The following is a 13,910-nucleotide window of genomic DNA, read 5'->3' as shown; positions in this document are numbered from 1 at the left end:
GCATGTTGATCAAATTTAGAACTGATAGCGAAGAAATGAATAAAAAAAGGGTTTAAGTTTTCAGAGAATTCTTTGGGTTTACATTTCTTTGGACTTAAATATTTCGAAAGCGTAAGTTTATTTAAGTCCAACCTGAATTTTTCTGAAATAAGGCAGGTTGTATTGTTTTTATTGGTTATACAATAGGTAGTGCTATTTTTTAACGATTTTTTTACTGATTAAACAATAGTTAGGGTTAGTTCAAGACACAGAACTAAGGCTTGTCGAACAAAAACGCACTCAAATGTAATATTGTGCTCTTTTGGTGACAGTTCGTATTTTATGCACCTATGTATTTGCACAGCAAAAGCAAAGCATTTGCAAAGCAAAAGTGATATTTGCAAGTGCACCTATGTAAAGCAAAAGTAAAAACGATTTTTATCGAATTTAAAGGCTAAGCGCAGTGGCGAATTATGAAAAAAACACAAAGAGAATGTTTATATGAATTAGACAACCCTAGAATATAAAAGGTAGTTAATTTGCTTAGAAGTCATTATATCTATCCTAAACAACAGACAAAACCTGAAGACAAAGCAAGGGATTAGGGATTTTAGAAAGTTATGAAACAATGTCCAATTTGACCTTGAAAGTCTTGCCAGGTTCTTCCAAAAACAGCACAAACGGTTTAAACCTTAATTAAAGAAAATAAAAAAAATTTCATTGTATTTTTATTAAAAATTTTGTCCTTTTTAGATATTTTGATTTTCAGATTTATTTTTATGGAAAAGAAGGGTCAAATAAATTGTTTCCTTTTACTTTTTTTTGACTCGATTAGTGTCGTAGAATTCAAAGCTCGTTTTTGTATGGCTCATTTTATTGACTTTTCCAACAAAGACACATCTTTCAGGTATTAGAATCAAAACTCGGGTATAGGCATAAAAACGTCTAGACTGTTTATACGGTGTTGCCATCTCCCTAATTTCCGTCTTTGACAGGACTGGCATTTACAACGTGAGTCACGTGATTCTTTTTATGAAGTGCCTCATTATTTCCGGTCTGATTGGCTAAATGAGTTTTTAGATGAGAAAAATATGGATGACTACAGATTCACCTATGTGGGCCCGAAAGGTTCATGGTAAGTATTTAAACTATATTAGAATGCGTAGGTGTTGTATAAAACATGAAATAGAAGAATAAACATTAGGATGAATGATTTCTTAGACCCCACTCCATTTTTTATGAATAAATACAATGAAACTGTTAAAATATACAATTAACAGTGAAAACCTTTAATCAAGATAGTGAAAATAGTGACGAAAAGATTTTCCCGACCAGCAGTGACGAACCAGCAAAAATTCTTGGAATCTTGCAAAATTGAAAATCTTATTCCCAAGTCTTTAAGATTCAGATTACACTTAAATACCCGGAAAGAAGAGCAATTTGCTCACACACTACAATTAAAATCATTAACAAATATCATTAAAGACAAAAAACAAAAAAGATACATTATTTCCTCTGAAAGAAAATCCTTAGAAAATTTTTATTTGAAAATTTGTCCTCTGTTGATTTTAGCCAGGTTGCTAGATTGGAAAGAAATTTGTTTAGTCATGATTTCCGCTTATCAAGGGAACGACTTATTAAGAAATTGGAAACCTAAGATATGAATTTTCGAGGAATAGCCCTACTTACACTCCAAGATTCACTCCTGGACCGGCTGTTGTTAATCTATCCTCTAGAACGCTTGAACCAAAGGAAATTCAAATTCTCGAAAAAGGTCCAAAATTCTCTTTTCTTTCAAGACATATCCCTGTAGCAGATTTAATTTCTTCTCTAGAATCCTCTGTGCACAAATTTTATGCATCAATATCCAACCCGGATGAAGTTAGGGCTAGTCTTATAGATACCCTTTACAACAATCAAAAAAAGATTAATTCTCCCGCCAATAAAAAACCAGATAATTTGTATGACCTAAAAATACTATCTAATCTCCGTAAAGATTCATCCATTATTATAACTAAAGCAGATAAAAGCAATTCTCTGGTTGTCATGGATAGGACAGATTATGATACAAAAATTTATTCCCATCTAAATGACGAGACAACGTATAGGACTACAACCCACGATCATACTGATCAATTTGCAAACAAAATTATAAATGAACTAAAAAGTTTAAAACAAAATGGTAAAATTACTCCACAGCTATACAATAAATTTTTCCCCCCCGGTAGCTTTTGCCCAAAGTTTTATGGTCTAACAAAATTACACAAGCAAGGCATTCCTTTAAGGCCCATAGTAGCTTGTACGAAAGCCCCCACCTCCAATATTGGGAAATGGTTATGTACAGCCTTTAAACATTTACTTTTCTCTCAAAATTCATATATATATATAATTCGGTAGATTTGGTTGAAAAACTCAAAAACGTAAATATCTCAGAAAATACAATTATAAGTAGCTTTGACATTGTTTCAATGTATACAAATATTAATGTCACAGTATCTGAACAGTTATTAGAAAATAAAATCAAAGAAAATTATCACTTAATAGAAGCTTCAGCAGCAGGAATAGATTGTGATTTCTTAATGACCTTAGTTAAACTCTGTAACAAGTACTCAATGTATTTCCAATTCCGTAATTCTTTCTACTAGCAAATTAATGGTTTAGCGATGGGTGCGCCGCTCTCCCGGTTACTGGCGAATAATTACGTGGAAAATATTGAAAATTTGGCATTAGTTTCGTATTTTTTGAAACATATCTTTTGGGGACGTTACATGGATGATGTAATTTCACTCTGGAACTATGGGGAAAATGAGCTTAAGGGTTTTTTAGATCACCTTAATACATACGATAGAAATTTACAGTTTACTTTAGAATTTGAAATCGCAAATAAAATCCCATTCCTAGATGTGTTAGTTATTCGTAGCTTCGATAAACCCAATTTTACTATTTATAGAAAACCAACACAAAACAATAGATATTTGCATTTTAAATCAAACCACCTCCCACAAGTTAAAAGAGCAGTTGTAATATCCCTCGTCGATCGGGCCCTAAACATTTGTTCTGATTCCCACATAACAGCAGAATTAAATTTTATCAAGGACATACTTTTTGGAAATGGGTATCCTATTTTATTTATTAATAATGTAATTAATTGTAGACTGAAGAGACATTCCCGTAAAATTAATGACAGTTTACCATGTGATATTTTTGAGAAGCCCTCAAACATAATTTACCTCCCCTACATCCCAAAAATCACTACAAATCTCAAAAAAGGTTGCACAAAAAATAATCTGTATGTAGTATTCACAAATAATTTAAAAATTATACATTTTCTAAATTCTGGTAAAGATAAAACCCCAGTTACTCACCAAAGAGGGGTCAATCAAATACCTTGCGATTGTGGCACATACTATGTAGGTAAAACACACCGTAATTTAGAAAAGCGCATACAACAGCATAAAGATGATATAGTCAAAGCTCTAAATTCTAATTTTCCGTTGTTTCATCTTATTCTGCATTAGGCAGCCATATTTTTAAAAAACCTAGCCGTAATATACTTTTTGATGAATCCGCCCTCATTCACAATGACCTAGGCATAAAGCAGGTAGTCCAAGAATCAATTGAAATCGGACTTAAGATTAATAATAATATTTCCTTAAACAGGGAGTTGGGGGAATATACACTAAATGCTCTATACACAAATTTAATTGAAAATGATCTTACAAAATATTTTAAAAAACCAATAGACATTAACACAGAACTCGTCACAAAAAGAGCTTTGAGACTAGCTACCAAAAAATCTGGATTATGAATAAGAACGTGTTTTTAATTTATTTTTCTCTCTTCTCATTGACTCGCCTTGTTTTACCATACTTTTTATCAGTCCTGGTTGAACTTCGCTGAAGTAAGGATGCTAGGACTGCTTTGAAAAATTTTTAATTTTTGGTTTTATTGGTTGCATGTTGTTGTGAGTCTTTTTTTCTTTCATATATTTTTGTTTTGCTGAGGACGGCCCTTGGACATAGGGCCGAAATATTCATTCAAGTTATCTCCACTGTTTTGCAAAAATATTTCCCTATTGTTCTTCGTACTTTTGTTGTTTGTCAAGATAGTGAAGAAAACAAACTAAACAAAAACACTAATATTTTGGCTTCACATCTGGATACTTTTTTCTCAACAACAAAAAAAAAAAAAAAAGAGAAAAGATAAACTAGATCAAACAGCTGAAATATTTGGTTAAGTAGAATGAAAAAGCTAATATCTTTATATTTTCAGAAAAAACCTTATAATGTGCAAAAACCTAAAATTCTATGCTAAACGCTTAAAAAAAACAAAAAAAAACGTTTTTTAAGAAAAACTACCTTAAAACGCAAAAAACGCTTAAAAACTAGCTTAAAATGCTTTGAAGAAAAACTAGAATAAAATACTAATAGATTTCGGTTAAGTAAAATGAGACACAAATAGTTGTGTTTGTTTAAAATGAGACAGCTTATATCCTTAGAAGATTTTTAGAAAAAGACTTATAATATACAAAACGTACTCAAATGTATTATTGTGCTTTTTGGTGACAGTTCGTATTTTATGCACCTGTGTAAAGCAAAATTAAAAACGATCTACTTTTGATTAAACCTGAAAGTATACGCCTAAACGCTTTTATTTGAAGAAAAACTAGCTTAAAACGCTTAAAAACTAGCTTAAAAACGCTTTGAAGAAAAACTAGAATAAACAGCTAAAATATTTCAGTTGAGTAAAATGAGAAAGCTAAAATCTTTCAAAGGTTTTCTGAAAAAAACGTATTATGTGCAAACACCTGCACATAAGTGTACGCCTAACCATTTTTTTTATGTATGCTCCGTTCATGCCCTAAAAATATTTTACGTCACTCCCCTAAAAGTTTCAAATGTGCGCACCTACGTAAAACCGGACAAAAAATGTGTAATAAAAAATTGGTTAAAGCAATAGGTTGAAAGGAACATTAATTTGTTTTCAATGTGCATATGTTTATTGAGCTAAATGAGAAAGCTAATCCTATCGGAGGATTTTGAGAGAAAACTTAAAATGCGCAAAAACCTGGATGTTCACGCCTAAATGCCTTTTTCAAAAGTTGTCCTACCGTGGCCGCAAAGTTTTTTGCTCTCCTTGTCCAAACGTTTAAAATGTGTGTACGCGTGTTAAATAAAAAAGATTGTATATGTGCATCAAGCTAAATGAAAAAGCTAATCCTTCCAGAGGAAAAAAAAGTTTTTTTAACTGAAAGTAAGGAGCAACACTAGAACTTAAAACGAACGGAAATTATTCCATATATGAAAGGGGCTGTCCCCTCCTCAACGCCTCACTCTTTACGCTAAAGTTTCAATTATTTTAAGAAATAGAGTTGTGAGAAAGAGTCTAACTTTAGCGTAAAGAGCGAGGCGTTGAGGAGGGGACAGCCCCTTTCATATGCGGAATAATTTCTGGTCGGTTTAAGTTTTAATGTTGTTCCTTACACAAAGTTAAAAAAATTTGTTTTTTTAATTTAATTTTTGAATGTTTTTGAGCTAATGGAGGTTTTGATTTTGGCTCACCGTACGTGAATAATTAAAAAAAAAAAAATTATATTAATTTTACTTTTATTTGGTTAAATGGCTTTCTCGAAAGTTGTTTAATTTTATTTACGAACGTTTTTATCAATAATAAATATACGTAACTTACGAATTAACTTACGTAACGAACTTCTATATCTATAGTTTTTAATACGTATATTAGGGGGTTCGCCCCCTAGTTAATGTTTCGCTCTTTACGCTAACGTCCAAAATTCTTCCCATTTCTTTAAGAACGACCCCTTAATGACAAAGGCTACTAATTAGAATAAATAGCGTTTGATTAAGTACTAAAAAATGTTTGGCTTAAAGAGCGAGGTATTGACTAGGGGGCGAACCCAATCATATACTTAATAATTTCTGTTCCTTTTAAGTTCTGATGTTGCCCCTTACTTTCAGTTGAAAAACTTGTTTATTTTTTATTTGATTTCTGATCGTTTCTTTTAAATAATCCTGGGAAATCCGGAACCCCCTTCATAGTAATGTCCCTTTCCCCATGAAAACTTCTTCCATGGAAAGATCCTCCCAAATAACCCCCCCCCAATACCAGAAAAAAATCCCCCTTGAAAACGTCTGTATACTTCCCAATAACCAATGCTACATGTAAACATTGGGTAAAGTTCATAGCTTTCAGCCCTGTCCCCGGGGACTTTGGGGGATTAAGACATCCTATAAGACATATTTATTGTATTTTCGACCATGTTGAACAAAGTGGCTATCTCAAAATTCTGATCGGATGACTTTGGGAAAAAATGAGCGTGGGAGGGGGCCTAGTTGCCTTCCATTTTTTTGGTTACTTAAAAAGGGCACTAGAACTTTTAATATCCGTCGAATGAGCCCTCTTACGATATTTTAGGACCACTGGGTCGATACGATCACCCATGGAAAAAAACAACAACAAAAAACAAATAACAAATAAACACGCATCCGCGATCTTTTATTCTGGCAAAAAATACAAAATTCTACATTTTTGCAGATAGGAGCTTGAAACCTTTACAGTAGGGTTCTCTGATGCACTAAATCTGATGGTGTGATTTTCATTAAGGTTCTATAGCTTTTAGGGGGTCTTTTCCTTTTTTTTCGAAAATCAGCCAAATTTCTCCGGCGAGTAACTTTTGATGGGTAGGACTAAAATTGATGAAACTTACATATTCGAAATACTTATTACAATCTGATTCTTTTGATGTATGTATTGGTGGTAGGGATGCATAAGGAGATTCTAACGGGGCTCCATATATGGGCATTGAATACTGACGGGGGTGACGCAACACGCTCGTTGAATAAAACCGGCACAAGACCACATCCTCTTGAGGTGTTTATTTGAATTTACATAATTTCTATGTCGAAATCAAAATACCGTTTTATTTGCTATGGCATGTGGGGCTTTGTATATATTGATCATGCTTGGAGACTGAGAGTACACAATATGGGATGTGGAAGGTATAACTTTACTTCTCGACTGTATTCTGTATAATACACAAGTACCATTTAAACTGCGTTATCAATATAAAATATGCTTTAACATTATAGTATACTAAAAAGTTAATACTAATAAAGAAATTCAGAAAAATCCTTAAAAATCCTTAGAAATCAACTAGTGAGACTATTATGAGTTTGAACCAAAAAAGACCGCAAGCACCAAGAACCTTAATCTCCAAAGGTACCCTCTCCCCAATCTCCTAGGGGCCCCTTCCTCCAGCTTTTTTTGAGGATACCCCCCAATTTTCAATATAGAGGCTCCATTAAGAGTTGTGAATGTGTGAGAAAAAAATTATCAGAACGTCTAGAAACTGATAGAGCCCGGAAGACTTCTAGAATGCTGTCTTTTCCCGGCTACCTTTTTCAAGTTCGATTTGCCACTACCCTCTAACTAAGTCTAGAACACTAAATTTTTTATTGCTGCCAACCGTCTCCAGGAGCTCGTCTATACGAGGTAAATTATACGCATCAAAACGAGATGTATTGTTAAGCCGACGAAAATCAAGACAGAAACGTAGGGATCCGTCTGATTTTTTGACTATGGCGACTGGAGAGCACCATGGACTAGAAGAACGTTGAATTATGCACAAGTCGAGCAAGCGGGTGACTTCTGCTCAAGGGTGACCTGTCGGCTTTGAGGGATGTGATATGGCCGCTGCCTCAGAGGTCGTGACTCACCACTACCAATCAAATGTTTCACGATCCTTGTTTGTCCTGGTGTCTCCGAGAAAGTTTCTCCAAGATTTTGGAGTAGACTTAGCAGCTCTTCCTTTCCCTTTCCGGCCAGGTGATTTACTGATTCACATAGGTCAGAACAAACTTCTCTGTCACCACCGTTCATACGTTCACATACGTTCAGATTGCTATCAACAGCTGTAAATTTATGGCAGTCTCCTCTCGAATCGCCTCAGAAGGTTGATGTGAAGTACTCTGTATTTCTTCCTCGCTTCTGGCATCTCTATTTCGTAATTGACTCTGCCAATTTTCTGCAAGACTTTAAAGGGGCGTGCCAACACATTTCCAGCTTGGGGTCACCTGCTGGCAGGAGCACTAGAACTTCATCTCCCACCTGAAGTTCACGAGACTTTGTACGACGGTTGTATAGATTCTTTTGTTGGCTCGCTGCTTTTGTCCAGTTTTGTTGAGTACATTCAAGTAGTAAACGCAACTCAGTTTTGAAAGAATAATCAGTCTGTTCTAAGGCAGTTTATCGGTGGTGCAGCGGTGAAGAGGAATTTGTGTGGACTGGTCGGACTTAGTGGCCTTATCCTTTGTTCTATATTTAAGTGGATAAGCGCTAGTTTGTCAGAGTGGCCGAGGTTTCAAGTCCCGGCTCTACAGGATACCATTTAGTGTAGTGAGGGCTCTGGTTAGCGCCAAACCTTGCAGTTATTTTATATTACTCTCGTATTGGTTCTATACAAAATTCTGCAGTAATTTTGTATTACTCTCATATTGGCTCTCTACCAAAATTTTGCAGTAATTTTGTATTGCTCTCGCATTGGTTCTATACTAAATTTGCAGTAATTTTATATTGCTCTGTAGTGAGGGTTCCGGTTAACGCCAAATTTTGCAGTAATTTTACATTACTGTCGTATTGGCTCTCTACCAAAATTTCTCAGTAATATTATATTATACTCGTATTGGTTCTATACCAAATTTTGCAGTAATTTTATACTACTCTCGCCTTTGTTCTATACCAAATTTTGCAGTAATTTTATATTACTTTCGCATTGGTTCTATACCAAATTTTGCAGTAATTTTATATTACTCTTGCATTTGTTCTAGACCACATTTTGCAGTAATTTTATATTACTCTCGCATTGTTCTATACCAAATTTTGCAGTAATTTTTTATTACTCTCGCATTGGTTCTATGCCAAAATTTTGCAGTAATTTTATATTACTCTCGCATTGGTTCTATACCATATTTTGCAATAATTTTATATTACTCTCGCATTGGTTCTGTACCAAATTTTACGGTCATTTTAGATGACTCTCGTACTGGTTGACAGCTGGATGCTAAAGCCACGGGAGCTTGCAAGTGTTGTTGGCATTGATCAACGTGTCATTATGGACCAAGAGGCAATTTGTTGGGGCTCCACCCCTGTTTCTTTCCTTTCAGATAAATGACCTGTTTTTGTTTTTTTAATTACATTTGCTTATAGTATAATTTCAAAAGACAGGTTAAATTATCGTTGCTAAGTCAGAGGTGTCGCAATAAGTAAGCTTTGAACCAAGTTCGATTATTGTACTTCCTGGTTTGGGAGTCATTGAAAGATAAAGCTAAAAGGTAGAATTGGGTTTGAATGGGGATGTAGCTGATTGGTTGGGCCAAGCGAAGGTCCACCCCTATGAACAGTTGTGTGAAACAATATTATTTTGTTTTAGTCTGCGTTAGACCCCGTTCGGGGAGATTTATTTATTTGGGATTATTGTGACCCATTTGGAAGAATACAAGTAAGGTATTTTCTACAAACTGGGTACTAGTTTCCGTAACCCAGGCAGGGTAGGAATAGAGCTACGAGGTACCGTCATTATTATATTGACAGGGAGGTTTGTTACCTCCAAGGAGAGAGTTAAGAGATTTTCTAGCCGTAACCCAAGGCGGATACATTTGGCTTTAGAAAATGGCCATTTGACCACTCGATCGCGTTATCATACCCTGGGACAGGGTATGATAACGATACAATACAATTGCAGCCCTGCTACAACAGACGGTCAAGATGAGCATGGAAGCGTTGAATAACCGTTTCGCTACTTTTGCCACGCACTTTAGTCCTGCCATTCCCGCAGGCCAAGCTGCAATTCAGAATGCAACCGAAACAGCGGGAATGTCGCCTATTTCAATAAAAAAGTTCAGCAATGAGGGGGACATAGATACATACCTCAACACCTTTGAGTTTGCAGCTCTCCAAAAGCAATGGGAAAAATCGACGTGGGCAGTGAGACTGCGTGATTTGTTGACGGGAAAAGCCGCCGAAGCTACTTCGATGCTCCCACCAAACCAAATTAGTGACTATGATGAGATCAAACGGGCATTTCTTTGTAGTTTAGGGGGTCACATCGGAAGCCTTCTGAGTTCGTTTCCGCTCCGAACAGAAAGAGGCCGATCAGTCTTTCATCGACTATTGGAGGAGGTTGGAGCGACTATCTGTCAAATGGTTTGAGTGCCAGGACTATAAAACAGAAGCAGATCCTGAGATCCTTAGACAGAAAATAGACGACTTTCTGCGACTGTTTGTGGTTGAACGATTTATAGGTTCTATAAAAAATGATCAACTACGCATACGTCTCAAAGAACTCGACCAACCACCTTTGGAGGAAGTATGCAGAATAGCGGATGCCTTTTTTCTCGCCAGAAGAGACGAAAAACTAGATTCAAAGAATTTTCCACAGAAAAAAACATCTCGAGAAGCTCAAAATCTCGAAGAGAAGCCTAAGACACAGAAGAAAGATGCACAAAATACAGCCACTGGCACCTCCCCGTCACAGAAGAATTATCAAAGCTGTTATAACTGTGGGAATAAAGGGCATAGGGCCAAGGACTGCCGACGACCAAGGAAACGAACTCTTCTAGCTCGAAGTCCTGGTCCATTGGAAGATGCAAGGGAACGTTTCTATTTCGAGGGCAAAATTGAAGGCTGACCAGCAACTTTCTTGGTTGACAGTGGAACCACGTATGTATCAGGCATAAGAAGTATATGGCGGACGACAGTTTCCCTTCAAAGAAGCCAGAGGTTTGCTGCGTACTTGGGGACTGCAAATCGTATCTTGTTAAAGACACTCACATCCAGGTAGGAAGGAAAAGGAAGGTTTCAGTGACTTTGTACCCGTTGCTGTCTCAAGCGAATTACCGGTGGACGTGATTCTAGGGACATCATTCCCTCGTTCAATGAACTTTGCAGTCAGCACTTTGGAAAGAAAAAGCCTAATATTAGAGTTCTTGTCATCACAAGAAAAAAAAATTACTCACCTGAACAGTTTAAACAGAAGAAATCCGTACCAAGGATGATTTACTGGCCTCCAATGCCGAGCATTCCTAATCCACCTTCTCCGAAGAATGGGGGAGTGGATCTTCCAGAAAATGATATTTGGACAATAAAGATGGATCCTGGAAACACTGGGAGGCCGGACAGACGGAAAAAGAGTCGAAAACAGAAGCGCATAGAGCGTGATTTGCACAAGCCTTGATTATTGATTCAGTCTTTAAACAGTTAAGATCTATCCATTCTTTTAAAAGGGATTCATCCCAGTTTTGAACCAGCTGTTGGTAAGGGATTTTTATTCTGATTTAATTAGACACTGAATTCTTTCAGTAGTTACGAAATAGTGAGAGCACTTTTACGTCTTATAAACTATTAAAATATTTATTCAGTATCCGTAACCTAGTGGAATGTGTGACGTCACTGGATAAATTGAATTGACTGGAGTTTCTGTCCAATGCATTGATTGAACTTTTGGCTTTCTTAAATTGAGATAATTTCATACGATATCCAAGTGCGGTATGCCAGTTTGGCAATAATAAGGATTATAGTGTAAGAAAAGAGAAGAAAGGGAAGAAGGGAAGAGAAAGAGAAAAAAAGAATAAAGATGGGGGAAAAAGCAAAAAAAATGAAGTCGGGAGATCTGGCTTTCGCTCGGTTACCTGGATTTCCATAGTGGCAAATAAGGATACTTTGTGTTCTTAGTCCCGAGAATAAATTTCTAGTGATCAAGTACGGGGATTGTAAAACAGCAACTGTTACAAGTGAAAATATGATGAAATTTGAAACTAACAAACAGGCATGCGGTGCTAGTAAACATGCATCCATCAAAAAAGCAATGGCTGACCTGGATAAAAATCCAAACTCTTACATGGAAACTACTGCTAGCCTTGGAATTGAGAAGGAAGTGCGGCTTGAGATTTCTGAACTGAGAGCGAAGATTTCGCAGGTTAATGGCTCAATTAGTGATGTTATGAGGAAAAATATAGCAAAGGATCTCGGTAAGGTCAAACTGTCGAAAGATGACCTTGAGAAAACAACACAAACTATTTATTCATCCGTTATTCTGGAACTTAAAAGTAGCCACGAAAAGTCAATTTCTTAGCACAAGCATTGTCAAATCTGCAGTATGACTTCGAGGAAATGCAACAAGCTAGTAAGTCTTCCTACGTAGTTATTTACCATCTACCTGGTCTGAATGAAACAACAAGGCATCCCATAAATAATATGCTAGACTTAATAACAAACAAACTAGGTCTACGATCGGTCTCCGAGTATGACATTGTGGATGTTAATATTTTGGGAAAGCCCAGTAGTAGCAACCCCCCCCGGTTAAAGTCGGATTTAAAAGCCCAACAGTTCCAAGAGAAGTATTGAAAAATTGGAGCAAGCTGAAAGGATCGAATTGTTTTATAAGTGAAAGCCTTACTCGTCGTAGACAGGAAGTTCTAAATGCTGCTAGGGATGTAGTGGGTATGAGAAATGCTTGGTCAGTGCAGGGCCGTATCCTAGCAAAGTCTGGCGATCAAGTAGTTAGAATTAAGGACCTATCAGAAGTTGTATCGCTGAGCCGTCTCAAAGAAGCCAGGGTTCTGGCTAACAGACGAGAGAGTGCCTAAATTGCTTTGGTGACAGTAAGGTGCACTTTATGTTTCATAATGTCTCTGCTGTCTAGTAGACTATCTAATCTTTCAGAAAATTACTTTAATTTAGCTAATGTATGTGACCGAGGCCTCTGTGAACATGATGATGGGAGTGAAAAAGTGAGTTCAGATCTGAGTATTCCGGTTTCTAAGTATATTGATTCTTGTGATCTGAAACAAATTGAATCATCGAGTGGTTGTATCATAGCCACGTATAATTGTCAGGGGCTTGAAACTGCGTTTGATACACTACTTACCACAGCTAATGAAAGTAATCTTTGTTTTGATGTAATATCACTAACTGAGACTTTCTTAGGTGAAATTTCGCCTTTAAGTTTGTATTCACTAGGAGGTTATTCTTTTTATTATAAAAATATAACGCAGGTGCAGAAAGGTCGATTAGGAATTTACGTGCGGAATGATATTTCTGTAACTGTAGAAGATACTTTAGGTGTCTGGGTTGAAGGTCGGTTTGAGTCTTTTGTTGTTAATGTAAAAAAGTATGATGTTGAAATTTTGATTGCTATTATATACAGGATACCTAGTTCTAACCCCACGGAAACGTCTCAGCATTTTGAGAATCTTTGTCAGAATTTAGGGTCGTGTAACAAGCCGTGTATGCTAATGGATGATTTCAACCATAATTTATTGGAGCTAGGAAATAATATGAATGCGGAATTTTTAACAACTATGCTATCATTTAGTTTTTTCCCCGTCGATTAACATCCCCACACGAATTACAGAACGCACAGCCACACTTATTGATAACATATTCATTAGTGAAGATATTTGTGACCGGCTGAAATCATCAAATGTGCTAGTTGCGCCAGGTTCGGATCATCTCCTTGCATTTGTAACACTTTCGCTTAGCGATTTATCATCATATCCAAATGACCAGCATAAAATTCAAGAGAAAATATTTGTTTTCAATTAATTTAAATAAATTAAAAGATCATTTAAGAAAACTAGAATGGAGCAATGTTTTGAGTCAGAATGACCCTGAAGTAGGTTATGTTTTGTTTTCTGATAAGATTCGTGAAGCAATGCACAAGTGTTGTGAGATTGAAGAACCACATGAGAATAGATCGAGAAAGAAAAATAATTTTAAACCTCCGTGGTTAACAAAGAAATTACAAAATATGATAAAATTAAGAAACAAGCTTTACAGTAGAATGACGAAAAAACCGTCGAATAGAAATCCAGATATTCTTGTTAATTATCGAAATGTTGTTAATAACAAAAGAGGAG

The 13,910-nt window shown here is 36.0% G+C and overlaps 1 protein-coding gene across 1 annotated transcript in view; it reads left to right on the top strand.

The window, feature by feature from the left end:
- The window catches only part of JMJD4 (jumonji domain containing 4), a 52,294-nt gene that overhangs the window by 5,319 nt on the left and 33,065 nt on the right, over positions 1-13,910 (top strand). The window contains exon 3 of the mRNA XM_089096943.1: positions 975-1,114. Within this exon, the coding sequence (XP_088953069.1) occupies positions 975-1,114 (140 nt within the window). The remainder of the gene's footprint in view (positions 1-974; positions 1,115-13,910) is intronic.

This window comes from Artemia sp. Qi Xiang Cuo, chromosome 11 (genome assembly GCF_049724085.1).
Source record: "Artemia sp. Qi Xiang Cuo chromosome 11, ASM4972408v1, whole genome shotgun sequence".
NCBI classification, from domain to species: domain Eukaryota; kingdom Metazoa; phylum Arthropoda; class Branchiopoda; order Anostraca; family Artemiidae; genus Artemia; species Artemia sp. Qi Xiang Cuo.
Note: the sequence above shows the minus strand (reverse complement) of the source record. Positions and strands in the feature narration are given on the sequence as shown.